General features: G+C 58.1%; 1 protein-coding gene across 6 annotated transcripts in view; it reads right to left on the bottom strand.

The window, feature by feature from the left end:
* The window catches only part of ABLIM3 (actin binding LIM protein family member 3), a 47,789-nt gene extending 23,795 nt beyond the window's left edge, over window positions 1-23,994 (bottom strand). For all 6 annotated transcript variants that reach the window (XM_053991275.1, XM_053991269.1, XM_053991271.1 and 3 more), the window contains exon 1: window positions 23,651-23,994. In XM_053991275.1, the coding sequence (XP_053847250.1) occupies window positions 23,651-23,663 (13 nt within the window). In that variant the 5' untranslated portion in view covers window positions 23,664-23,994. The remainder of the gene's footprint in view (window positions 1-23,650) is intronic.
* Between the last annotated feature and the right edge of the window lie 1,212 nt (window positions 23,995-25,206).

Below are 25,206 nucleotides of genomic sequence, written 5' to 3'. Positions count from 1 at the left end.
ACAGGACACAGGCAAGCCGTGGGTGCCATGAGGATGGCACCAGGGAGCTGGAGTGGCAGAGGGCACGGAGCTGGGGGTGCTGGGCCAGCACTGGCACCAGGGAGGGAACACCCTTCAGCTGGCAGCTGGAGGCAGGACTGCAGAGAGTGTGGCTGGATGTCACAGGTGCCCAAACAGGTGCCAAAGCATCGTGGGGGCATGGCAGCACATTGTGCCAGGGGGGGAGCTGGGTCACACGGGGGCACGCTGCAAAAAGGGACAGGAGGGAGGTCAGAAACACCCAGGGGAGACAAAGGAGGGAAGGAGACAAGGAGAAAAATCAAGGGGATAGAAGGAAAACAAAACAAAACAAAACAACAACAAAAAAAAAAACAACAACAACAACAAAAAGCCAGGGCCCTGCCTGCACAGCAGAATTTGCTTCTGGCTGCGTTTGTGGAAATTATTCTCCAAATGAGTGTGGAGGAAGCCGTGATTGTCTTCCCATGCTGACCTGGCTGCAGGCAGCTGCCCGTGCCTGCCTGCAGGATGTTTACTTCCCACACAGGCGGGGCTGGAATGTGCCAGGGAAACCCAAAAACCCCTCCGGGGCTCAGAGCTTTTCACCTCCTCCCTGCAGGGACCCCCCAGCCCCACTCCAGCAGCACCCTCGGGTGTCCCGAGGGTTCTGGGATCAGCCTGGTTTGCTGGAGGCACTGACTGCTTGCTGCGGTTTTCCCAGATTCCCAAGAAAAAGAGGGAAAAGTTGCTTTTCTAGTTCTCGGAGCTGCGGGGAGATTTGATGACCTGAGTGCAGACAGCAGGAAGGCACGGCAGAGCTGGGAGCTTCCCCAGCCTGGCGGCTGCGCGCTGGGCTGAGCGGGGCCGGGGAACCCGCGGCACCCCAGGAGTTCCCCTGTGCCCCAGGAGTGCCCCAGCATCCCAGGAGTGCCCCAGCATCCCAGGAGTTCCCCTGCATCCCAGGAATTCCCCTGCATCCCAGGAGTTCCCCTGAATCCCAGGAGTTCCCCTGTGCCCCCAGAGTGCCCCTGCATCCCAGGAGTGCCCCTGCATCCCAGGAATTCCCCTGCATCCCAGGAGTTCCCCTGTACCCCAGGAGTGCCCCAGCATCCCAGGAATTCCCCTGCATCCCAGGAGTTCCCCTGTACCCCAGGAGTTCCCCTGAATCCCAGGAGTTCCACTGTGCCCCCGGAGTGCCCCTGCATCCCAGGAGTTCCCCTGCATCCCAGGAATTCCCCTGAATCCCAGGAATTCCACTGTATCCCAAAAATTCCCTTGTATCCCAGGAATTCCCCTGAATCCCAGGAATTCCCCAGCATCCCAGGAGTTCCCCTGTATCCCAGGAATTCCACTGCATCCCAGGAGTTCCCCTGCATCCCAGGAATTCCCCTGTATCCCAGGAATTCCACTGCATCCCAGGAGTTCTACTGCATCCCAGGAATTCCCTTGTACCCCAGGAATTCCCCTGAATCCCAGGAGTTCCCCTGTATCCCAGGAATTCCACTGCATCCCAAGAGTTCCACTGCATCCCAGGAGTTCCCCTGTACTCCAAGAATTCCCCTTTACCCCAGGAATTCCACTGTATCCCAAGAATTCCCTTGTATCCCAGGAATTACCCTGCATCCCAGGAGTTCCCCAGCATCCCAGGAGTTCCCCTGCATCCCAGGAATTCCACTGCATCCCAAGAGTTCCCCTGTACTCCAAGAATTCCCCTTTACCCCAGGAATTCCACTGTATCCCAAGAATTCCACTGCATCCCAGGAGTTCCCCTGTACTCCAAGAATTCCCCTTTACCCCAGGAATTCCACTGTATCCCAGGAGTTCCCCAGCATCCCAGGAGTTCCACTGCATCCCAAGAATTCCACTGCATCCCAGGAGTTCCACTGTACCCCAAGAATTCCCCTTTACCCCAGGAATTCCACTGTATCCCAAGAATTCCCCTGTATCCCAAGAATTCCCTTGCATCCCAAGAGTTGCACTGTATCCCAGGAATTCCCCTGTATCCCAGGAATTTCACTGTATCTCAGGAATTCCACTGTATCCCAGAAATTCCCCTGTATCCCAAGAAGTCCAGTCTGTCCCAGGAATTCCCCAGCATCCCAGGAATTCCCCTGTATCCCAGGAATTCCCAGCCTGCCAGCGGCCAGGGAGCCCCATGGGACCCTCCTGGTGGTGGCATCCTCACACGCGGGGCTGCAGCGACACCCCCCAGGCAGAAGAGGAGGGTGGGCGTCCCCCCTTCAGCATTCCCAGCACCCCCTGGGCAGATCCAGGGCCTGAGCACCCTTTCCATGGGGAAATTCCTGCTGCTGTCCACCCCGAGCCTGCCCTGGCCCGGCCTGAGGCCGTTCCCTCTCCTCCTGTCGCTCTTTTGGAGAAGTGACACCTTCCCTTCCCAGGCTGGAGGAGGATGAGGGCGCAGGAGCGTGGCTCTGCACCCCCAGGTGTGGGAATTTGGGGGGCACAGAGCTGGGGAAGGGGCTGGAGCAGGGGAGGAGACGCTGGGGGTGTAACCCTGGAGGATCAGAAGTCCAGCTGAGCACCCCTGCTCGCAGTGCCCAGGTGGTGCCAGGGGATGCGGTGCCCTCCTGGCGGGCAGCCCCCCTCCCTCCCTCCCTCCCGCAGCTGGATCCCTTTCCCTGGCTGACGCTCCTAGAGCTCGTCATGGCAACAGCATCCCCGGCAGCGCCGCCCGAGGGGACGCGGACACCGCGTGGCTGCACGGCACAGCCCCGCCCGCAGAGCCCTGCGCTCCACAGCCCAAACTGGGACCGACTGGGACCGACTGGGACCGACTGGGACCGACTGGGACTGACTGGGACTGACTGGGACTGACTGGGACTGACTGCGACCAAACTGGGACTGACTGGGACCGACTGGGACCAAACTGGGACTGACTGGGACCGACTGGGACCGACTGGGACCGACTGGGACTGACTGGGACTGACTGGGACTGACTGGGACCGACTGGGACCAACTGGGACCGACTGGGACTGACTGGGACTGACTGGGACTGACTGGGACCAGACTGGGACCAGACTGGGACCAAACTGGGACTGACTGTGACCAAACTGGGACTGACTGGGACCAAACTGGGACTGACTGTGACCAAACTGGGACTGACTGCGATCAAACTGGGACTGACTGGGAGCCAAACTGGGATTGACTGGGACCAGACTGGGACTGACTGGGACCCCAGACTGGGACTGACTGGGATCCCAAACTGGGACTGACTGAGACCCCAAACTGGGAGTGACCAGGACCCCAAACTGGGACTGACTGCGACCCCAAACTGGGACTGACTGCGACCCCAAACTGGGACTGACTGGGATCCCAAACTGGGACTGACTGCGACCCCAAACTGGGACTGACTGGGACCCCAGACTGGGAGTGACCACGACCCCAAACTGGGACTAACCGGGATCCCAAACTGAAACTGGGAGTGCCAGCACAGCTGTCCCCAGGTGCCACAGGGCTGCTGGCAGCTCCTGTGCTGGGCTGGGTGCCCAGCAGAGCTGTGAGCAGCCCCCTGTGCCACCTTCCCGGGCACGGATGCTGCACCTCTGCAATCCCCTCCTCTTGAAATCCCTGTGAGGGCTTCAGCTGGGCCCAGCCCTGAGCTGAAACCCTGCTCTGACACGAGGTCAGGCTCAAGGAGGAGTCCAGTGGTGGGGGAGCTGCCCCAGTGGGGACAGGTGACACCAGGCGTGGCACAAACCCAGCCGTGTCACACACAAAGCCAGCACCAAGGTGGCCAGGAGCACAAACACCTCCCACACATCTGCCTGCTGTGCTGCAGCAGCTCCTGCAGCCCTGGCAGATGTGCAGCTCACCCCGGCAGCAGCGTTTGGGGCTGCAGGAAGGTTCACTGGAGGCAGCTGAGGAGGCTGAAGATGGGATTTCCTCCTCACATCTGGTACAGCTTAAAAACTCTGGCCTGAGCTGCTGCGGATGCAAACAAACAGGGCAGGAGCGAGGGGGTGACGGGCCCAGGCACAGAGCAGGGCTGGGCTGGAACAGGGACACAGCACCCCGGGACAGGGATCTGGGGGAGCACAAACCCGTCTGAGCAGTCACGGTGACACGTGGTGGCCCTCTGTGGACCCCAGGGGCAGCAGGACGAGCTGTGGCCACTCTGGAGGACACCACACCACAGCCAGTGTCCGGCCAAGCCCTTGGGAGCAGCTCGCCTGTGCCCTGCTGGAGCTGCCACCTGCAGGGGACAGTCCCAGCCCCGAGTGCCCCGTGCTGCAGAGCAGGAACACCTGGAAGGCTTCCCCACATCCCCTCCCCCACTGTGCTCATCCCATGGCCGGGGGGGATGGGATTTGGAGCAACCTGGGCTAGGGGGAGGTGTCCCTGTCCATGGCAGGGGGTGGACCCAGGTGATTTTTAATGTCCCTTCCAACCCAAACCACTCAGGGACGCTGTGACATCCCCCACTGCATCCCACCCTCCAAGCGTGGGGCCAAACCTGAGCTGTCACTGCCTGCAGGAGCTTTGGGCCACCCCAGCCTGCCAGGGGAGCAGGGTGGTCTCAGGGGACACAGCCCCTCGGCAGCCAGGCACTGGCCAAGGTCCATCTCCTCCCCTGGATTTGGTTCCTGAGGCGTGACAAGGGTGGGAGCCCCAGCCAGCTCAGCCAGCCAGAGCAGGAGGGGTGGCCTTGCCTGAGGCTTGGGCCCGGCCCCAGCACACAGGATGCTATTTTCAGCTCCAGCTGGGCTGGACAGGTTTTGGGGGGTCCACGCAAGGGGCTCCGCTTGGGCCCTAAAGCTGAGGGATGTGCGGAGTAGAAGAATCTAAACTTGAGGTCCCGGCCAAAAGCCGAAAAGCCTGAGCTCATCACTTTGCTGAGGCCAGATTTCCTGCTGAACAGAGGCTGTGTTTAGTGCTGGGACACAGTCCTGGCTGTGTGGGAGTGCAGGGAGCCCGGGGGGACTGTCCCCTGGCTGCCAAAGCCACCCACGCCACCCCCAGCCAGGCCCACAGCAGTCTGGGCCAGCTGGAGCACCAGGGACCCATCCCAGCTGAAAACCCCCCTAAAAAACCCCAAAGAGAAAGCAGCAAAGGGGCTTTCTGAGGAAGGGAAAGGCAAAGGAGCTGTCAGATGGTGGCATCTCCTGCTGGGCACCGTGGAGGCAGTGCCAGGGTGGCCAGGACAGGAGGTGACACAATGGAAACATTCACTGCTGCTCACATGAACACCCGGAGACAGGCAGGACAGAAAGGAGATTATTCCTGGCTGCTGCAGCAGGGATTTGCTGTTTGCTGCTGCTGTGTTTTGTGTTTGCAGCTTCCCGTGTGGAAATGCTCTTTCCCTTTCACCTCCACCCACCAGCCCGGTGGATTTCGGGGCCGTTTCCCAAACATATGGCGCATCCATCAGAGACATAAAGGGTGCTATATTTAAAATCTTACAAAAGAAAAGCCAGGAGCTGGCGTTTTTAAACTAGGGCAGCGTCTGAGAGAGGGAGAAGTGTGGGGATTTGGGATTTTTCTCTGCCAGATCAGAGCAGCAGCCCCGTGGGATGAGGCAGAGCCAGGCTGGCACCTCGCCACCTTGCAGCAGACTGTTGCTTCCAGAGTCTGGGAGCACTTTTGGGAGAGGATCCGCCTGCTCTGTCCCTGCCTGCACCCCGCAGCTTCCGAGGAGCCTAATCCAGCACATCCCTGCCCTGCTGGCCGGGCTCCGTGTCCAGCTGAGCCTTGGCGAGGTGCAGCTCCACAGCAGAGTGCACTGAGCTCGTTCCTCCCTGGGGGGATGAGACCCTCCTGAATTCCCCCACTAATCTCCCTGTGTGTGTGCCCAGCATCATTTATCTGCCAGGGAGACAAACTCCTGCCTGTTTTATAAAACCAGAGGCTCCTCCAGGTCCTTTCTCCAGGCTGGAGCTGCTTTCTCCCGTTCTGCAGAGTGCAGAGCACTCCCTTGTTTTATTTTAAACCCTATTCCTGTCGCCATTGTAACTCCAACCTGGGAGACTGCGTCATAGCCAGGGAATGAGGGGTGGTGGATTTGCTATTTTTAACTCTTTCTGCTCCTGGGAGCCAGCTGAAATCAAATCCCCATCCAGAGGCACTGCATGGATATTAATGCAACGAAACGGGAATTTGGGCTGGGGGTGACAGCTGGCAAAGCAAGCCCTGGCGTCACCGAGGGGACAATGTCCCCAGAAATAGGCTGCAGGGCAGGGATATTTGTTACAGAGCCCTCTCAATGCCACCAGCACGGGAGCAGCAGCCCCCAGCCAGTCCCATTCCAGGGGATGAGTTACAGCTCAGGGCTGGGGGCAAAACTCCAGCAGGAACTTCCCTGGCTGGCTCCAAATTCCTCCAAGTGCTCTTAGAGCCTGGAAGGTGCTTGCTGGAACAACTGGGAGCTCTGTCAGATCCGGGGCTGCAGCAGGGAGGGCACTGCCACATCCCCTTGGAGCCCTCCTGGGCCAAACTCCCTGCAAATTATGGGGTGGGAAGAGAGGAAATCCACTCCTGCAGTCCCCTAACACAGAGCAACCCCAAAAACGCTGCAGAGCCCTCATAGGGGAAGAGATAAAATCCACTCCTGCAGTCCCCCAACACAGAGCAACCCCAAAACCAGTGCAGAACCCTCAGAGGGGAAGAGATAAAATCCACTCCTGCAGTCCCCCAACACAGAGCAACCCCAAAAACGCTGCAGAGCCCTCAGAGGGGAAGAGATAAAATCCATTCCTGCAGTCCCTAACACAGAAAAACCCCAAAACCAGTGCAGAACCCTCAGAGGAGAAGAGATAAAATCCATTTCTGCAGCCCCCCAACACAGAGCAACCCCAAAAACAGTGCCGAGCCCTCAGAAGGGAGCTGGGCAGAGCCTCCAGGGGCACTGCACGGAGGGAGGGAGTTTACTGCTCCTTCATCTACCCTGATCACCTCCCTAATGCTGTTAAAGGCCTCTAAGTGGCCCTAAAAAGATTGTCCCCACGCCCCAGGGGGTTCATGTGAGACACCTGGCCTCGCAGAGGGGTGGCAGAGGTGGGTGCAGCAGGTGGGGGCACAGGGACGTGCCAGGCACAGCCCCGTGGCCACACAGAACCCCTTGGGCTGGAAAAGCCCTCCAAGGCCCAGCTGTGCCCGATGCCCACCTTGCCCCCAGCCCAGGGCACCGAGTGCCACCTCCAGGCCTCCCTCGGGCGCTCCAGGGGTGGGCCACTCCTCCTGGGGTGCTTCAGGCACCACGAGCAGGGCTGGCCAGCACAAGGAGAGGCTCCTCTTACAGCTCTGCAATCCAAAGGAACTTTTTTTTGGGTTTACTTCAGCAGATCGAGCAGAGCTCCGGAGAGCAAGTGTGTCAAACTGTCACGTTATTGCTTCAGCCTTTGCAGACAGGTGGGATTCAGTTTATCGTGTGATTTCTGCATTAAATTATTCTCTCATTTATTTATCAGTTTATTTTAGCCTTTGCTGGAGTGGTTTCAGAATAAATCCGTCCTGACAAGCAGGTGCAGCAGGTGGGGGCACAGGGACGTGCCAGGCACAGCCCCGTGGCCACACAGAACCCCTTGGGCTGGAAAAGCCCTCCAAGGCCCAGCTGTGCCCGATGCCCACCTTGCCCCCAGCCCAGGGCGCCGAGTGCCACCTCCAGGCCTCCCTCGGGCGTTCCAGGGGTGGGCCACTCCTCCTGGGGTGCTTCAGGCACCACGAGCAGGGCTGGAGCCAGCACAAGGAGAGGCTCTCTGACCCTCAGCATCCTGGAAAACGCCACGTTGCCAACCCAGCGCTGCCTGGTTCCACCCTTCCCACCCCATCCTTGGTGTTTGTCAGGGTGGGCTGGTGAGACCCCAACAGTGGCAAAGTCCTTGTTCCCCCAGCCCGGCGGCCAAAGGAGAGGTCTGGAATGTGTCCGATTGTGCTTTCACAATTGTTTGTTTCTCCTTACCTATAATATTTTCTCTCTGTTGTTTGTTTCTCCTTATATATAATATTTTCTCTGTGTTGTTTGTTTCTCCTTATATAAAATATTTTCTCTCTGTTGTTTGTTTCTCCTTATCTATGACATTTTCTCTCTGACCTGCTGAGGTCTGCCTAGTACAGGAGCCACGGCAGTCTGCGTGCCCTCTCGGGCGGTGTTTTTATACCAAAAGTTACCTACAGACTGTTTGTAACAATGCACCAATACCTAACATCTGTGTTGGACAGTGTGTCCCTATCCTAAACCAATAGAAAAGTGTCACCATCACACCGAGACGTGGAGGACAAGACGAAGGAGAAGAAGGCCAGGACACGCCCAAATTCCTCCATCTTGTACCCCTGAACCACATTCTAAAAACCCCAAAATTCTACTTTTCCACCCTGTGTTAGTTCAACTATCACACTGCTCAAACCCTTGTGGCCTGTAATTCCTCACACAGAGTTGGCAGTTTTCCCACAGGTTAAAATCAAAGTCACAGCTGTTTTTGACTTCGTGCCAGGGTCTCGAGACAGCCAGGGCAGGCAGAGGGATGTGCTGGACTCCGACAAGTGCTGGGGTAAAACCCCACGGGGCAGAGCTCTGCGGAGCCCACACGAACCCCTGGCACTGCAGGAGGGGACCCAGAGGGTGCAGCAGTACCCGGGCAAGGCCATGCCAGGCTGGTGACAAGTGACAGCACCCGAGGCCTCTCTGAGCCACCGCCTCACCCGGCAGAGGTGGAAGGAAGGTGGGATCAGAGGGAGGAAATACCAGGCAGGGACGCACTCAGCAGTGCCAGGGGCACAGCAGGCTGGAGTGGTCACTTGGTGCAAAAAAACGAGGAGATAAAATAAATCAGTAATAAAGTGAATAAAATAAAATAAAATAAAATAAAATAAAATAAAATAAAATAAAATAAAATAAAATAAAATAAGAAAATAAAATAAAATAAGAAAAGTAATAAATAAAATTAAAAATAAATAAATAAAAGTAATAAAAATAAAAGTAATAAAATAATAAAATAAATAAAGTAATAATAAAAAATAATAAAAGAAAAGTAATAAATAAAATTAAAATATAAAAAATAAAATAAAAATTAAAAAATACAATAAAAATGAAATAAAGAAATAAATAAAATAAAAGTAATAAAAGTAATACAATTTTTAAAATAAAATAAAAAATTATAAAATAAATAAAATAAAATGCCCCAACAGCAAACAGAGCCCAGTTAATGGCTGGAATCTCCTTCCAGCTCCAAAGAAAGCTGGTGGCACCTTGTCCTGCTGGTCACCTCCTCCCTGCAGGGTGTCCCCACCCTCTGAGCCCTCCACCTGCACAAGCCACCACAGTGGCCCAGGGGCGGCCAGGACTGCACCCAGCCCAAGCCCACCTCAGTTTCCACCCCGGGCAAGTGCTGCTGAAAGCCCCCACGTGGATTTTGGGGCAGGATGCCCCAGGGGCAGGGTCTCCTCCTGCTGCCCTCACCCCAAGGCCAGCAGCAGGACAAGGCTGTGCCCGGCCCAGCAGAGCGGGAGCAGCAGGAGGAGGAAGCTGGGATGGGCTGGATTCCCCATGTGGGAGGAGCAGGGCTGCTCCTGGGGTGCTCTGCCTTGGCAAACCCCACTCTGCGTTCAGGCTGCCTGAAAAACAGACTGGACGCCCCAGATTGCAAGGCAGGATGTATCCATTTGCCATCTGCATGGCAGCTGTCTTCCGTTCAGTGGGCAGTTTTCCTTATCTCTTCCACAACCAGTCCTCCCTCAGGGGAGACATCTGCTGATAACGGGCTGATAATGTCGCTGATAAGAACTGTAACATCCCACTGTGAGACGCTCTGCCCAGAGGGAGGAGCCAAGAATTCCTACCTGGATATCATCTGGGGTTTTGGGGACACCAGACTCAGCCTTTCCACTGGTTCCCAAGAGGAACAGCTGGGGTTTTCCACTGGACCTTCAGGGAATGATTCCACCCTTCTAGAGGATCACAGCTCTGACAGAACCACATCTGCCACTGCAGGACTGCAGCCACTCCAATTTGGACGGCTACCAACACCCTGACCAAAAGGGTAGCAGGGTATTCTGACTCTGTCAGTGTTTTTTCTTTTGTGTTACTGCATGGATTTTGTTCCTTTTCCCTTTTCCTAATAAATTGTATTTCTGCCTTGGAGTCTCTCACCAGTTTTGCTTTCAAACCAGAACACTGGAGCTCGCACATCCCCAGACATCTGCCCCAGGCAAGCAGCAGGGCACACATGCACAAGCAAATTTGGCAACTTGATGCGAGTTAAATGTGCATTTAATTGAGATTTATAGGGGAACTTGCAGTAGCAATTGATTATCAAAATCAGATTATTTATGGAGGTTTAGCAGCTATACAGGAGATTAATGCTGGTTGCAGAATAAATCCTCAGTAAATGTATGTTTCCCCAGTAATCAGCTAATAACACGTCAACCTAATTATCTCCTGAAAGGGGTATCCAGCAATTCTGACACACACTGCAAGGAGATATTGTCATCTGCAAATCGCCACCAGAAGGCCACAAGCAGCTCTGCCTCCACACCCACAGGGACTCCCTGTGCTGCAGCAGCTCCTCTGTTTTCCTCAACTAGTGTTTGCTCATTAAAAAAATTGTTTATTGAAGGTTTTACTGGCACGTTTCTGGCAGCAGTGAAGCTGTGCCATGCAGCCAGCCCTGCACCTCTGCCCTATGCTGAGCTGCTCGGGGCCACCCCACGCTGTCCCCTCCTCTGCCCCGATGCCAGGATGTGCCACAGGGATGTCCCCAGGGAATCCCAGCCCTGGGAGGGGCAGGAGGGTGCCCTGCCTCTCCCATGGTTGGGGCAGGCACAGGACCACTGCTGAGGGATGCAGAGATGCTCTGGCAGTCACCATGGCAACCCCAGTACACAGCCAGGAGAACAAAGCTGCCAGGAGAGAAACAGGAGAAGGGAAGAGAAAAGCAAGGTGGGGAAAGGGTGGAAGGAAAAAAAAGCAGGAAAGGCAAACAGCCACGGAGCAAAGGCTGGGGCAGGAGGGAGCCATGGGGAGGGAAAACAGCTCTGGTGGAGGATGGAGGCTGCTCCCCTTGGGATGACCTCCAGCACAGCCACCCTCTGAGTGCACCACTGAGGCATTTTCTGCCTCCTTCCACTGTCCCAGCAGAGGATCCCTCCTCTGGATGGCCTGTCCCCCTGCCAGTGTGAATGTCCCACTGTGGTGCAGGAGGTGACAGCTGCCAGACCCCAGAGGAGCCCTGAGGCAGCTCTCAGAGACCCTCGGGGGATGGAGGGATGGGTGGAGGGGTGGGCCAGGTGATTCAGCACCTTCCCCAGCACAGATGGGCTGGCTCAGGTCTGGGGGCACAGCACAGCACACACATCACAGCAGCTCAGGGCTCTCCCACTCCGCCCCAGTTTTGGGGCCAGGCACGTTTCTGTGCCAGCTCTTTGTCTTGCTGCTTCCCAAGTGGAGCAGGGCTGCCGGAGCCCCCTAAAAGGTGTTTTATGGGCCAGACCATGAACAATAACCAGTCCCAAATCCACAGCAGTGGCTGGTTGTGAATGGAGCCTGGAAGCAGGGGAAAACAAAGTACAGGATAATTCATGCATGGCTTAGGGCTCCCCTGAACCCCAGAGCAGGAGGCAGAGGTGCAACCACCGATCCCTTGTGCAGCAGGGACACATCCACACTCTCCACTCTTGCTTCTCCTCCCCACTTCAAAGGCAGAGAATCCAAAACCAGATGTCAGGCTTTGGGTCAGAAAGCAGCAGCTCCAACCTCTCACAGCAGGAATGGAAAATAACATCCCACTTGGCTGTTTACCCTAATGAAATAACAAATCCAGAGGGAAGAGCCCCTCTGCAGAGCAGCCCTGGCTGTAGCTGAGCAGGAATCACAGACACAGCCTCTTGCTGTGAGGACAAGAATGGGCACCCAGAGAGCTGGAGGAGGTCACAGGTACATGGAAGCCTGGCAGGAATGGGAGAAAAACAGAGAAAACACCCAGGAAAGGGACTGGTGAAGCAGCTCAGCCATTTTAGCACAGAGGAGATAAAAGGAACCACTGAGGCGAGTGGCACAGGTGCCAAGGAGCTGCTGGAGCAGGGGATGGGCACCCAGGAAGCTGCTGCAGTGGGAGAGGAATCTCCACAAGTAAAACCACACCTCTGCACCAGTGTGGCACTCCCAAGGGGGCTTCACACCCCCCAGCCCCATCCTGAGCCTCAGCTGGGGGACGTGGGGCTGCCCAGCAAGGGGTGCCAACAGGGCAGGGCCATAGCTGGCTGGAGGTGGCAGGGATGTGGCAGGACAGGCACACCTCGAACAGTGAACCCCCCTGGGCACACGAGGGGCTTGGCACAGATGGAATTCACAGAATCACTGGGTTGGAAGAGACTTTCAAGATCATCGAGTCCAGCCCAGCCCCATCACCTCAGCTCAACCCTGGCACCCAGTGCCACATCCAGGCTTTGTTAAACACACCAGGATGGTGACTCCATCACCTCCCCGGGCACATCATTCCAGAACTTTATCACCCTTTTTATAAAACACTTTTTCTTAGCATCCAACCTATATTTCCCTTGGTGCAGCTTGAGGCTGTGACCTCTGGTTCTGTCAGTGCTGCCTGGAGAAAGAGCCCAACCCCTCCTGAGCACAGCCACCTTTCAGGAGCTGTAGAGAGTGGTAAGATCACCCCTGAGCCTCCTTTTCTCCAGGCTGAGCACCCCCAGCTCCCTCAGTTGTTCCTCCCTCCCACACTCGTGCTCTCCTTGGCTCTCCCGATCAGAATTCCAAAGGAGGGGGAGCTCTGGGCAGGCAGGCACGGCTGGCTCCTGCTGAAAGCCTTTGGTGCCTTTCATCGGGGCTGGGGAAACAACAGCCTTCCACTGGCGGGCTGGAGGCGAGGGGCCAAGCCCTGGCACGGCTCCTGCTGCTCATGGGCCACAGACTGAGTCCTCCTGGTGCCTTCAGAGGCAGGGATTTATGGAAAGGCCTTCACAGGACACACCCTGGGCAGTGCAAGAGCCCGGCCGTGGCTCCACCCCACATGGACTCCTGCTCACCAGTTTTGACACTTTTATAAGTTTGGGTCCATTTCCCTGTTGGGGTTCAGTGTCCAATTCCAGCTCCAGGTGCTGCAGTCCCACCCTCCCAGGTTGCTCTCCTCCATTCCCTGCTGTTTGCACTTTTTGGGGCTGAAGCTGCAGCGGTGTCCTTGGTTGTGGGCTGGAAAAGGATTGTTGTGTGTGCCTGAGCTGTGAGGAGAGCTGCTGGCACTTGACATGAAGTTCAGAATTATAAATGCAGTGCAGAGTGTGGAAAACACGAAAGCTCAAACTGAAGGCATCACTCCCTCCTGGCAGGGTGGGCTTAGCCCTCTCCATCCCACCTCTCCCTGTGGAAATAAATCCATCTGCGGACAGGGAAGCACCAGAGATCCTCTTAACCCGAGTCAGGGCGCGGCGCTGCCCTCCGAGCTGCGGGCACAGGAACTGGAGCATTCCCCGTTAACAAACTCATTCATGCAGCTCAGCTCACCCACGCCGAGGGCACGGCTGCCTTCCCCGCTGAGATGTCCCTCCCGAGCCGAAGCGACAGTCTGTCCCCAAGAGCCTCTGGATGCCACTTCGCCCAGCTCCTCATTAGCGACAATTAACAGGCAATCAATGGGCCCGGCAGAGCTGGCGCTTTCCGGGAACAAGTCCCCTTTCAGCGGGGAAAAAATGAGCGTGGGCTTTGTTGTGCTTTTGGTTAAGTGAGCCAAAACCTGCCTGCCGGGGAACAGAATTGTGTCCCAAACTGGAGCCTTGCTGCCACCTGAGCAGCCAAGCAGGCAGAGAGCGCTGGGGCTGCTGTCGTGTCCCCTCCTGGCCACCCTCTGGACACCCACGGGATGCTCCCAGCCAAGGCAGGCAAGGTGGGAGCAGGGACCAGGGAATGGCTTGGGTTGGATGGGACCTTAAAACTCATCTCATTCCACCCCCAGCCACGGGCAGGGACACCTTCCACTGTCCCAGGCTGCTCCAAACCCATCCAACCTGGCCTTGGGCACTGCCAGGGATCCAGGGGCAGCCACAGCTGCTCTGGGCACCTGTGCCAGGGCCTGCCCACCCTCACAGGGAAGGAATTTCATCCCAATATCCCACCTAACCTCGCTCCCTGGCAGTGTGAAGCCATGCCCTGTATCCTGCCACTCCATCCCCTGTAAATTGTCTCTCTCCACATCCCTTGCAGGCTCCCCTCAGGCCACAACTGGGTGATCCCAAAGCTTCTCTTCTCCAGGCTGGACAATCCCAGGTCTCCCAGGCTTTCCTGTGCTGGGAGCCCAGAGCAGGATGCAGCACTCCAGGGGAGGGGGATGGACACTCTCCAGCCAGGATGGTGCTGCTGGCTCAGAGCCACCCACAAGGACCAGGCAGGATCTCTCCAGCTCCATTCCCTGGAGATAGGCACTGCTAACCCTCCACAGCCTCTGCTTCCCTGGGTTCCTGTCTAGCTGAGGGAGGAAAAAAAAAAAAAAAAAAAAGATAAAAAAGCCAAGAAAGCAAGAGGGAGATGGCCTGGATGTGACAGGCTGGCGGGTGTGACAGAGGAGCCTTGTTAGCAGCATTTTTTCCCTGCAGTAGGAGCAGGGGCAAAGCAAGGAGTGTTTCCCAGCTGCCTGCACCAAAGGCAGGGCCTTTCCTGCCAGGGGCAGAGCTGGGCTGGGCAGTGGCACCCCAGGGGTTCAGCTGATGGCTCCTGCCACATTCCCAGGATGGGAAGCTCTTGTCATCCCTCCAGCCACCCTTCCTACGGCACAAGGGGAGCATCTGACCACGCTGTGCCTGCCAGGGGCTGAGTCTGGGGGGGTTTCACATCCCAAAGAGAGCTCACAGGGCCTTGTGCCACCGGATTTGGGCCCACAGGTCCGGCCAGCCTGGGGACAAGATGGGATGTGGGGATCAGCAGTGGCCACAGCAGACTCCAGCAGCTCTCCAGGGGATCCAGAGGAAGGATCTGGCAGATCTCTCAGCTGACTAAGAGCCCTTTGTGCCCAGTGGCTGCGCTGTACCAAGAGAAGCCAAAGCAATTAGCATTTCTTGGAGACACTCTGGAAAATCCTGAGTGCTGGGGAGAGCTGCCACAAGCTCAGCAAAGAGCCACCTCCCCTCTAGGGAGACGCTGTGCTGAGCAGGACTGTCCCCCTGCAGGGCACTCCTGCCAGCCCCCGGGGGGATTGTGCCCTCCTCACTGAGCCCCCTCCCAGTGCCACCACCCCCAGCTCTCACCCTGGGCATTGCAAAGTGCCAGGAGCACACAGCCAGGCCAGAGGCAGCTCCCAGCACAGCCCAGGTGTGCCCAGCACCTCAGGGAGAGCCAGCAGCGACCTCAGCCCTCAGCTCCGGCCTGCAGGCAGGGGAGGAGCGGGGATGAGCAGTTCGGGGATCACGCAGGAGCAGCAGCTGCAGCTGCCCAAGCCACGGATTATTTTTAACAGCTACTTGTAGAATGCGGCGAGAGCCTGCGGGAGACACGGCCCGAGCTGCTGCTCACCCCGGCCCCGTCCCCAGCACGCGCAGGGCACAGATCTCCCAGGCAGGGAGATTTTTGTAGGGTTTCCTGCCCACCCTGGGCACGCGGCTCAGCACGGCCACGCCGTCCCCTCCCTCAGCAGCCACTCACATGCCGTGCACCGGAGTCTTTCCATTCCCTCTCGAGCTGTTTCCTCTTCTCTCCTTATTAGGGATCCACCTACCTATCCATCTTCTCATTCTCTCCCCCTCTCTGGCTATTTTTAAGATGCCATAAAAGCTTTCAGCGGGGAGCATCCTCAGGGAGGCAAGGGATTTTATATGTAGCCCATCCGAAGGAGTCATCACCACATAACTCACCACACAGGCAGTGACTTCTCCTTTTTTTTTTTTTTTTGTTTTTTTTTTTTTCAAAAGCAGGGGAGGGGAGAACATCCACACTCAACCCCTCAGCTCTCCCTGGCCAGCTCATCCAGGCACCTCCTTTTCCAGAAGGGAAGGATCAGATCCAGCCCACTCCTCTCCTGCTGGGACACCACTGCAAGTTCTCTCAAGTGGCACCTGGGGGTGGATGAAGGGATGGTTTTGCTCTCTGATCAAAGGCTCCAAGCTGGCACCATCCAGCTTCGTGCCTCAGCAGCTGCCACCAGAGGAAGGTTGGCCTCCTTGCTGAGGAGGGCTGAGCTCTCCCTGTGTGCCCACACACCTGGAAGCTGCTCAGCTTCTTGGTTCATGGCCAAAAGGTGGGGGAAATGCCAGCCAAACTGCCTGCCAAGGCACAGCCTGGACACGCAGAAGGACCAAGGTCTCCCTGATGGCCACAGGCACTGCATCCACCCCACCAGCCCCTCTGTGCCCTCCTCAATCTGCTTGTTCCCTGTGGATCCCCTGCCATCCCCTTCTGTCCCAAAGTCTGCCCACAAACCCCAAAGACACCCCATCCATGCCACCCACACCCTGGCACAGCCTGGCAAGAGCCAAAAGCAGGCTGGCACACCTGTGCCACGGGGGAAGGATGCCCACACCTTGCTGGCCACCGTGCCAGCCAGCTGTGTGGGCACAGTGCCAGCTGTCACTGCCAGCCAGGTGTGGGCACAGTGCCCCCACTGCCAGCCAGGTGTGGGCACAGAGCCGTCAGTGCCAGCCAGGTGTGGGCACAGTGCCCCCAGTGCTAGCCAGGTGTGGGCACAGTGCCAGCCATCACTGCCAGCCAGGTGTGGGCACAGTGTCAGCTGTCATTGCCAGCCAGGTGTGGGCACAGTGCCCCCAGTGCCAGCCAGGTGTGGGCACAGTGCCAGCTGTCACTGCCAGCCAGGTGTGGGCACAGTGACCCCACTGCCAGCCAGGTGTGGGCACACCTGTCAGAGAGAGCCCCTCACTGCCCCAGCCCCAGCCCGAGGGGATTTCATTCCTTCTTTTAGGAAGAGCCCTGGAGGATTCAGGGCAGAGGAGAGGGGCAGGGCAGAGCAGCTGCCAGGCCAGCCTGGGTGAGGAACCCCCTTCTCTTGGCAGCTCTGGGCCTTGGAGGGGCTGCACCTCCTCGGGAAGGGGTTTCACACTCAGCTTTGATCCCCCCTGCTCCCAAAAAGCTTTGAGGCCTTTGGCCAGGGGGTGAAGCAAAGCCACCCTGGGCCATCCACCCTGCTGGGACCCTCCGTGCCTGCACTGGAATCCAGGCTGGGAGCAGCTGGCACTGGGAGATCCCCACATGTCCCAGCAAGTGCCTCTGAGCCAGGCAAAGACCCACCCAGTCCCCAAGAGGATGCAAAAATAGCTCCCATTCTCCAGCAAGAGCAATCCCTGGAAGTGTCCAAGGCCAGGTTGGGCAGGGCTGGGAGCACCCTGCTCTGTGGAAGGTGTCCCTGCCATGGCAGGGGGTGGCATGAGAACGTGGAGGTGCCTTCCAGCCCTGGGATTCCATGAAAATTCCACGATCCCCAGGGCTGGCAGCACAGCTGGGATGCTGGGAAGCACAGGCAAGGTGCTTGCACAAGCGAGGTGTTTCTGAGGGGGGCTGCTCCACAGGGCCAGGCACGTGGATTTGGGAGCTCACAGCGAGCCCTGCTCTACATTTGGCTTGTCTGATCCTGCAGCCTGGGAAGCAGTCACGTAACTCCCTGCTCTGAGGACAGGTCAAACCCTGCACCTCAAACTCACGCTGGGCTGGGGAAGGGTTTTTGAGGCTTGCATTGGCACCAGCAAAGCTTTTCCTGCCCCCCCCCAGCTCTCCAAATGTGCCACTTGTTGCCAAGAAAAACCAGAAGCCAACGGGGATGGCTTCAAACCTCAAGCACCTGCTCCCCTCTTGCACTGCTGTGCTCCTCAGAGAAACCTTCCCACAAGGACTTCCCCAGTCCTCAGCCTTTTCCAAGGCTCAGAAAGAAGCTGATTCAAAATGGAAGTGGAGTAAAATGTCCATGAACAGAAAAACAAATGATCCTCGGGGCTCTGCAGCCCTTGCCAGGCCAGCAAGGGTAAGAAGAAAGGAAGGTCAGACAGGCTGGCTACAGAAACCACAGCAGCAGCTCCTTTTTCTTTCTGCTCTCCGCCCCAGGCAGTGGAGAAAGCTCATCAATTCCCAGGCCAGGGCTTATGGCTGATACTGATAAAGCATTCAGAAAACTCCACCTGAGCTGAAAAATGCACCCAGAAACTGGGGCCTATCAAATACCTGAGCCACCAGCAAATAAATGGGACCTGTGCAGCCGAGTTTGCTCCTGGGAGAGATCACTTTGGGCCTGGTAAACCTCAACCAGCCTTTTCCTGAGAGCCAGGAGTGCCCACGGGGGCTGTGGGGCAGTGTTCTGCTCCCCCAGGGATGTGCTGAGCCCCCTGCCTCCAGAGGTGCTGGGCACAGGAGGACTTGGCACAACCCAAATCCCTGCTCCAGGCTTCCAGTCCCCCTGCCAGCCTTGCCCACAACCCAAATCCCTGCTCCAGGCTTCCAGTCCCCCTGCCAGCCTTGCCCACAACCCAAATCCCTGCTCCAGGCTTCCAGTCCCTCTGCCAGCCTTGCCCATAACCACAACCCCAGAGCCTGAGGCACCTGGTCCTTCCCTCCACATTCCCTTTCATCCTGCAGAACTCTCCATCATCCCTCACCCCAGTTCCTGCCATGACCACTCCACCCCCAGATGCTTTCTGGAGGTTCTGCAGCGCTCACAACTCAGGCACTGATGTATTTAAGAACTAAAAATACCGGATGAGGTGTTCCAAGCACTTCGTGATGGCCCCATCACGACAGGACTGCAGGGTCTGGCAGGAACTGGGTGGGTTTTTCTTCCCTCCTTCCCAGCAAAGGCAGCAGCACACGGACTCCTGTCATCAGCCCAGCCTGCTGGCATCCCAAACGCTGTTATCCTGCTAAAGCAGCCTCAGCTGATGATTAGAAAATGTGCTATTTGTTTTAGAAGAGCACGCTAGGCCCTTGGAAGAATTCAATCGCTTCAATTGACCTTACAGCATGCACTCCACGGGCCTGCAGGGCCACTTTCTGTGGCTCCTGCTCTTCCAAGGGCCAGCTGCCAGGAAAGAGGGTTTGAAAGAGCCTGGATGAGAGGACAGAGCCCATCCACCAGCCCAGGCACAGAGCTGCTGCCTGGGATTGGAATTCTCTGGCAGCGAAGCGAATGCAATGGGTGATTGTCCCTCTGCTAGGCTGCCCAGGAAAACAGGGAATGATTTGTATCTGCTTGTTTGTCAGGGTATTGGGAGGACTAAAATGCAGGCAGAGAGTCTGGGGGTTCCCCTCGATGCCCAAATTCTGGAAAACACCCTGCTCATGAGATCAACAGGCTGATCCCTCCGGGTTCCCCGCATTTCTGAAGGCAGGAGAAACCTCCCTGCAGGACCCTCCCAGCTGCTGCCCCACGGGGTGGGGACACCTGGTGAATCACCTGCCCGAGGAGCAGAGCTGGAGCTCCCAGTGATGTGCAGCACCACGGGATTCCTCTTTAATTACACAGGGCCTTAATGGAGTTTGCTGGTAAACACCTTGTAACCACATGTGCCTGGAGATTACGGGGTAATTACGCTTAGAGGATCACGATCTCAGAGCAAGCATGATTTAGGGAAGACAAAAATAACCAGGCAAACATGCTGCATTCATCAGGATCTGTCAGGAAGCCTCCCTTCCCAAATGCTTCGCTGTCCAGCCTTTCCTCCCAGCTCCTTCTCAGAGCAGGGGCAGGAATTTGAGAGGTATTGAGGAGAGGAATTTGAGGGATAGGGATGAAACTTTCCACTTGGCATACCAAACCTACTTTGGGAGCTCTCCGTGCTCCAACAGGCTCCCAGCTGCTCCGAGGATGGGGATGAATGGCTCAGCCCACCCTGAGCTGCCTTGCCATCAGATTTTGGCCTCGTTTTTCCCCAGGTGCACGTCGGAGACAGGAGGGAATCTGGAAGATGCCAGGTGCCAGATCACCCAGTGCCACGCTGGTCCAGATCCTGCCCAGCCAGGAGCTCGCCAGGGTTTCACCTCCCCATGAGCTGGGATGTCCCTGGTGAGACCCAGAACAAGCAGGGGCACCTTTCTCGTGCCAAGAGCAGTGCCCAGGCTGGCAGCAGCCCCTCTCCCACCCCAGGGGAGCTGGGCCAGAGGGATGATGTGCAAATCCCACGGGGTGACTCACAGACAGCACTCCGTGGACCTGCAGCACCCAGACCTGCTGGCTGCCTCCAGAGCAGCAGAAGGGATTCTTCCCACTCATTTCAGAGGCTGAAATCCTCGGGGCAGTGACAGCTTTAACCCTTTCAGCACAAACACAGCGTCAAGCTCCCTGCCCAGATTCCCTGGGAGATGCTGGCTGCAGGCAGAGGAGATTCCAGGGGCTGATTTTAAGGGATGTTCTCTTGGCCAAGGGTTTTTCCTACGAGCTCCAGCTCCCATGGAAATGCCAAGCAGCACCACAGACCTGTTTGCTAAGGTAGGGATCCACGTGTAACCAATTAGTGAGAGGCACTGATAGCCTAACGAATGTAAACACCACCACTGTGCCCTCCAAAGCCTCACTGCACGCCTGCAATCCCAGGAGCAGAGGCCACCCTTCCACCCTCAGGGCCACCTGAGCTGCTCTGCAGCCTCAGGACAGGAATTTATACCTGAGATCAAGTGGTTTTGTCTCGTCACCCTAAATACACAATTTCCATCTGGCTTTACCTTCATCACGGGACAGATGATGACATGGGGGTCTTCAAATGTGGGGTGAAAAGCACCCCCCTGTCCCCTCAGCAAGGCTCCCGAGTGCTGTGCGTGGAGCATCTCCAGAGATAAACCCAGCAAATCCTGCCCAGAGCTCCTGGAGGCCTCGCAGATTTGCTCACCAGCATGGCTCGGGGCCAGCCGTGGCCCACAGCCACAGGTTTCCTGCCTCACATCAGCTTCAGGCAGGGGAGAAGCGCTAACAAAATGCACCCAGCGAAATGGGAAGCGGTGGTGGGAATTCACAGATCAGATGGTGCCATTCTGTCCTCAGCTGTGCGGCTCCTTGGTTTGCCAGCCCCAAAATTTTAGCCCTGCAGGCACAGGCGCACCTGGGCAGCATAAATCTGTGCACAATCTGGCTTCTTCAGCCCTTGTCCTGGGGGGGAAAAACAGCCAAAAAAATCAAAGCAGCAGACCTGCCCATGCTGGGAGGGCTGGGAAGCCTCTGGCAAGTGGCACCAAACTCCAGTGAGCCACTGGCCACCAGCAGAGGGGTAAGGAAGCCAGGGTAGGTCAGTGCCAGGGGCATCACAGGGGTGAAACAGAGATGGCACTGGCACAAGGCTGCCAGGATTTGGTTTTTTGTGCCTCGTGGATGGATTGGAGGGTTACAGGCTGGGGAGGGGTGCCCAGAGCTGGGCGAGGCAGCTTTTGGCAGTGCTCACAGCAGTCCCAGAACGTGCTGCTGGCAGAGATGGCCCCACAGCCCGGCCTGGCTCACAGAGCCGTGCTGGGACAGAAGTGAAGCAGCATTTGGGCATCCAAGCCCTGCTCGGAGCACTCCAGCTGCTGGGAGAACAACTGGGAGCCCAAGAGGGCAGAGGCAGCGCCCAGCAGGGTTTGCACAGCCCTGGGGTGGTCCCAAAGGGACCTGCAGTGACCCATAAATCACCAACCCCCAGCACCCTGAGCGACCAGGAGGTGCCACAGAGTTGCCAAGCCTTGACTAAAACACGTGGCTGCTTAAAATGGGGTAATGGCAATTTAGGCAAAGACTGCAAAGCCCCCCAGAGGGCTTTGGCAAGAGCCCTGGCAGCTACTGGCACTGCTGAGTGATGTGCCCAGGGCCACGTGGTGGCAGAAGGAGAGGCAGCTCCCAAGGACTCCGGGCTGTGCCCAGTGGCCTCCCCCATGGGGCAGGGCAGGGGGCAGGCAGCAGGGTTTGGCTCCCTGGCACCTCTCTGGGCAGAGCAGGGGACAGGGTTTGGCTCCCTGGCACCTCTCTGGGCAGAGCAGGGGACAGGGTTTGGTTCTCTGGCACCTCTCTGGGCAGAGCAGGGGACAGGGTTTGGTTCTCTGGCACCTCTCTGGGCAGAGCAGGGGACAGGGTTTGGCTCCCTGGCACCTCCTGGGCAGAGCAGGGGACAGGGTTTGGCTCCCTGGCACCTCTCTGGGCAGAGCAGGGGACAGGGTTTGGCTCCCTGGCATCTCGCTGGGCAGAGCAGGGGGCAGGCAGCAGGGTTTGGCTCCCTGGCACCTCGCTGGGCAGAGCAGGGGACAGGGTTTGGCTCCCTGGCACCTCTCTGGGCAGAGCAGGGGGCAGGGTTTGGCTCCCTGGCACCTCGCTGGGCGTGGGAGGCCGCAGCTGAAGGAGTTTTGCAGCACGATCAGATAGCTGGAACACACCAGTGCCATAAACAGCCCTTATCTCCAGCAGCAGCCCAGCCAGCTATTAAGAGCTGGGAAGGAATCCCAAAAGGAACCAACAGGCGTTTGCCAAAATTGGCTTAGGGGAAGCTTAGCAGTCCCACCTGACCACGGTGGCCACTGATCCCACCAGTGCTGTGCATCGGACCTGAGCTGCTCCCCAGAGGAGCAGAGGGAGGACCCTTTGTTATCAGGCATCCTGCAGGCTGGGAAAGAATCAGTCCCTATTGTTTCCCACCTAGGCAGCGCCAGCCCCGCTGCCCCGCGAGGGGGCTGCTCCCGTCCCAGGTGTGGCTTGGGCAGAGGGCACCTGGAAAGTTTGCTCGCCTCTGACACAGCCCGACAGAGCTGGAATCACCTGTTCTGTTGCCTCGCAGCGTGCCAAGGCGTTTTTCACGGTGTTTTGCTCGGGAACCACCCCAAGCCCTCGGATTGAGAAACCTCAGCGCGCCGGTGCAATGGAGAAGTTGCTGCTCTGCTGTTTTGTGCCTGGGGGAGGGCTCCGCTCCTCACACAGCTCCAGGACCCACGGGAGGGGCAGGGGGGCTTCCCTGGAGAGGCTAGCCCAGGAGGAAGCCCCTCAGGTGGCATTCAACTCCTTTACCAGGGACTTGCTGCTTTTAAAGACAGGGATCAAAGCCGTGCCAGCGAGGCGGGCACAGCTGTCACACAGCACGTCAGGTAGGAAAAAGAAATTGATTGTGACTTGCTCAACCCTGATCAATCTCCCCAGACTTTCCAGCAAGGGCACAGAATCCAAAGTGAGCAGCCTGGTGCCAGTTCTCATCTTATGCAGCACATTTCCGAGCTCTGCTTCTTTAGAAATTCATCCACAGCGCATGAGTGCCTCCGTCCCTGTCTCACACGCACAATAGGAACACCCACATCCCCAGCTGCACAAGGTTTGGGGCTTTTTTTCTTTTTTCAGGATTGCACCTGTGCTTTGCTCAGGTTTCTGGGTCTCTCCTCACCCTTCTCCTCCTCCCCTCACATCCATTTCTTCCCAGGCAGAGGCAGCAGCAAGTGAGGCTGTGCCTGTCAGAGCGCTCCTGGCTGCCTCTCACCATGTTGCGTATCGACATTTCAGTCGATGCTCTGCCCTCCAAAACCCCAGAAATCCAAGCCAAGAAAAGTACTCCGTGGAGATAAGCACCGCGGCTCAGCCCACATCAAACACAGCCGAGCCAGAGCCTGTCAGTAAGCAGGCAAGCAAAAGGCAGGCAGGAAAATAACCCAAAATTCATCCCACCAGGCTTGTCAGCGCTGTTATGACATTCTCTTTCCAATTCCTCCCAGCCAGCTCGGTGCGGTATCAGCCCCATTCCCTCAGCCAAGGCGAGAGGACGCCGTACTCACTGCTAGTGCTCATCCTGCCGCTCCTTCCCCGTCCTTCTCATCCAACAAAGGGGCAAAGATGCTCTTTAAATCCGCTTCTCCTGCCGCTCCCCGGCCGCGGGAGGAGGCTGCCGCTCTCCCCTTCTCCCAGGAGAATATTCCCGTGCGATCCGCCGCCTAACGCATCCCGCGGCGGCTGTCCCCAGGGCTGTCCCCGCGGCCGGCGGATGCCAAGGTCACGGCTGGCGGGGAGGGGACGCGGGGGGCGGCCGGGACCGGCCCGGGGGAGGGTCCCGGCGGAGCGGCGGGGGCCGGCCGGAGCTCGGCCATGCACTGCGGAGCGCGGCCGCGGCCGCCCGCTTATAGCGGCTGGGAGCGGCGGCGGGGCCGCGCAGCACCGGGACCGCCCCGGCACCGCCCCGGCCCGGCGGCACCGCCCGCGGGCACCGACCGGCCCGGGAGACACGGGCGGGGCCGGGCGGGGCGGACACGGATCCCTGCACGGACCAGCTGAAGGATGCTCAGCCTTGGCAGTGCCCTGCTCTGCCCGCTGCCCTCTTCTGCCCGCTGCCCTGCCCTGCCCTGCCCTGCCCTGCCCTGCCCTGCCCTACTCTGCCCTGCCCTGCTCTGCCCGCTGCCCTCTTCTGCCCACTGCCCCACTCTGCCCTGCTCTGCTCTGCTCTGCCCTGCCCTGCCCTACTCTGCCCTGCCCTGCTCTGCCCGCTGCCCTCTTCTGCCCACTGCCCTGCCCTGCCCTGCTCTGCCCTGCCCTGCCCTGCCCTGCTCTGCTCTGCCCTGCCCTGCCCACTGCCCTCTTCTGCCCACTGCCCCACCCTGCCCTGCTCTGCTCTGCTCTGCCCTGCCCTGCCCTGCCCTGCCCTGCCCTGCCCTGCTCTGCCCTGCCCTGCCCTACTCTGCCCTGCCCTGCTCTGCCCGCTGCCCTCTTCTGCCCACTGCCCCACCCTGCCCTGCTCTGCCCTGCCCTGCCCTGCCCTGCCCTCCCCTGCCCTGCCCTGCCCTGCTCTGCCCGCTGCCCTCTTCTGCCCACTGCCCCACCCTGCCCTCCCAGCTGCCCTGTTTTCAGCCCCCTGCCCTGCCCTCTCTGCCCTCCCTCAGCCCTGCCTGCAGCTCTGAACCCCCTGGCTGGTCCCTGTTTGCCGCAGGGCTCCTGCCCAGCCCTGGGTGCCACCGCTGCCCGCCCTGCACTGTTTGCTCTCCAGCTGAGCATCCGAGAAATGCCGTCGTCCCAGGACAGTTTATGCAGTAAACTGGATTTCCTCCAGTGCCAAGATTCCCTCCTGCAGCTGTCCAGGCTGGCACCCCCGGCTCTCCTGGCAGCCTGGGTGTCTGTCCCATGCCAGGATCGGGAAGGGAGCTGAGGGTGTCTGCACGGCTGTGGGACAAAGAGGGGCTCTTCCCTCGGGATCAGAGCAGCCTTCCCTGCTGGCAGCACCTCAGGATCCCTGCAAGGGCTTCAAAGCCCTGAGCGCCTTGTTTTGTGGCTGAAACGCCCTCTGTCAGAACAAAGCCGTGCCCAGGCTGCTCCCGGGTGCCCGCAGAGCCGGGGCTGTGCCCGC

The sequence above is a fragment of the Vidua macroura genome, chromosome 15 (genome assembly GCF_024509145.1).
Source record: "Vidua macroura isolate BioBank_ID:100142 chromosome 15, ASM2450914v1, whole genome shotgun sequence".
Classification (NCBI taxonomy): domain Eukaryota; kingdom Metazoa; phylum Chordata; class Aves; order Passeriformes; family Viduidae; genus Vidua; species Vidua macroura.
The sequence above is the reverse complement of the archived record's forward strand: the minus strand, read 5'-3'. Positions and strand labels throughout refer to the sequence as shown.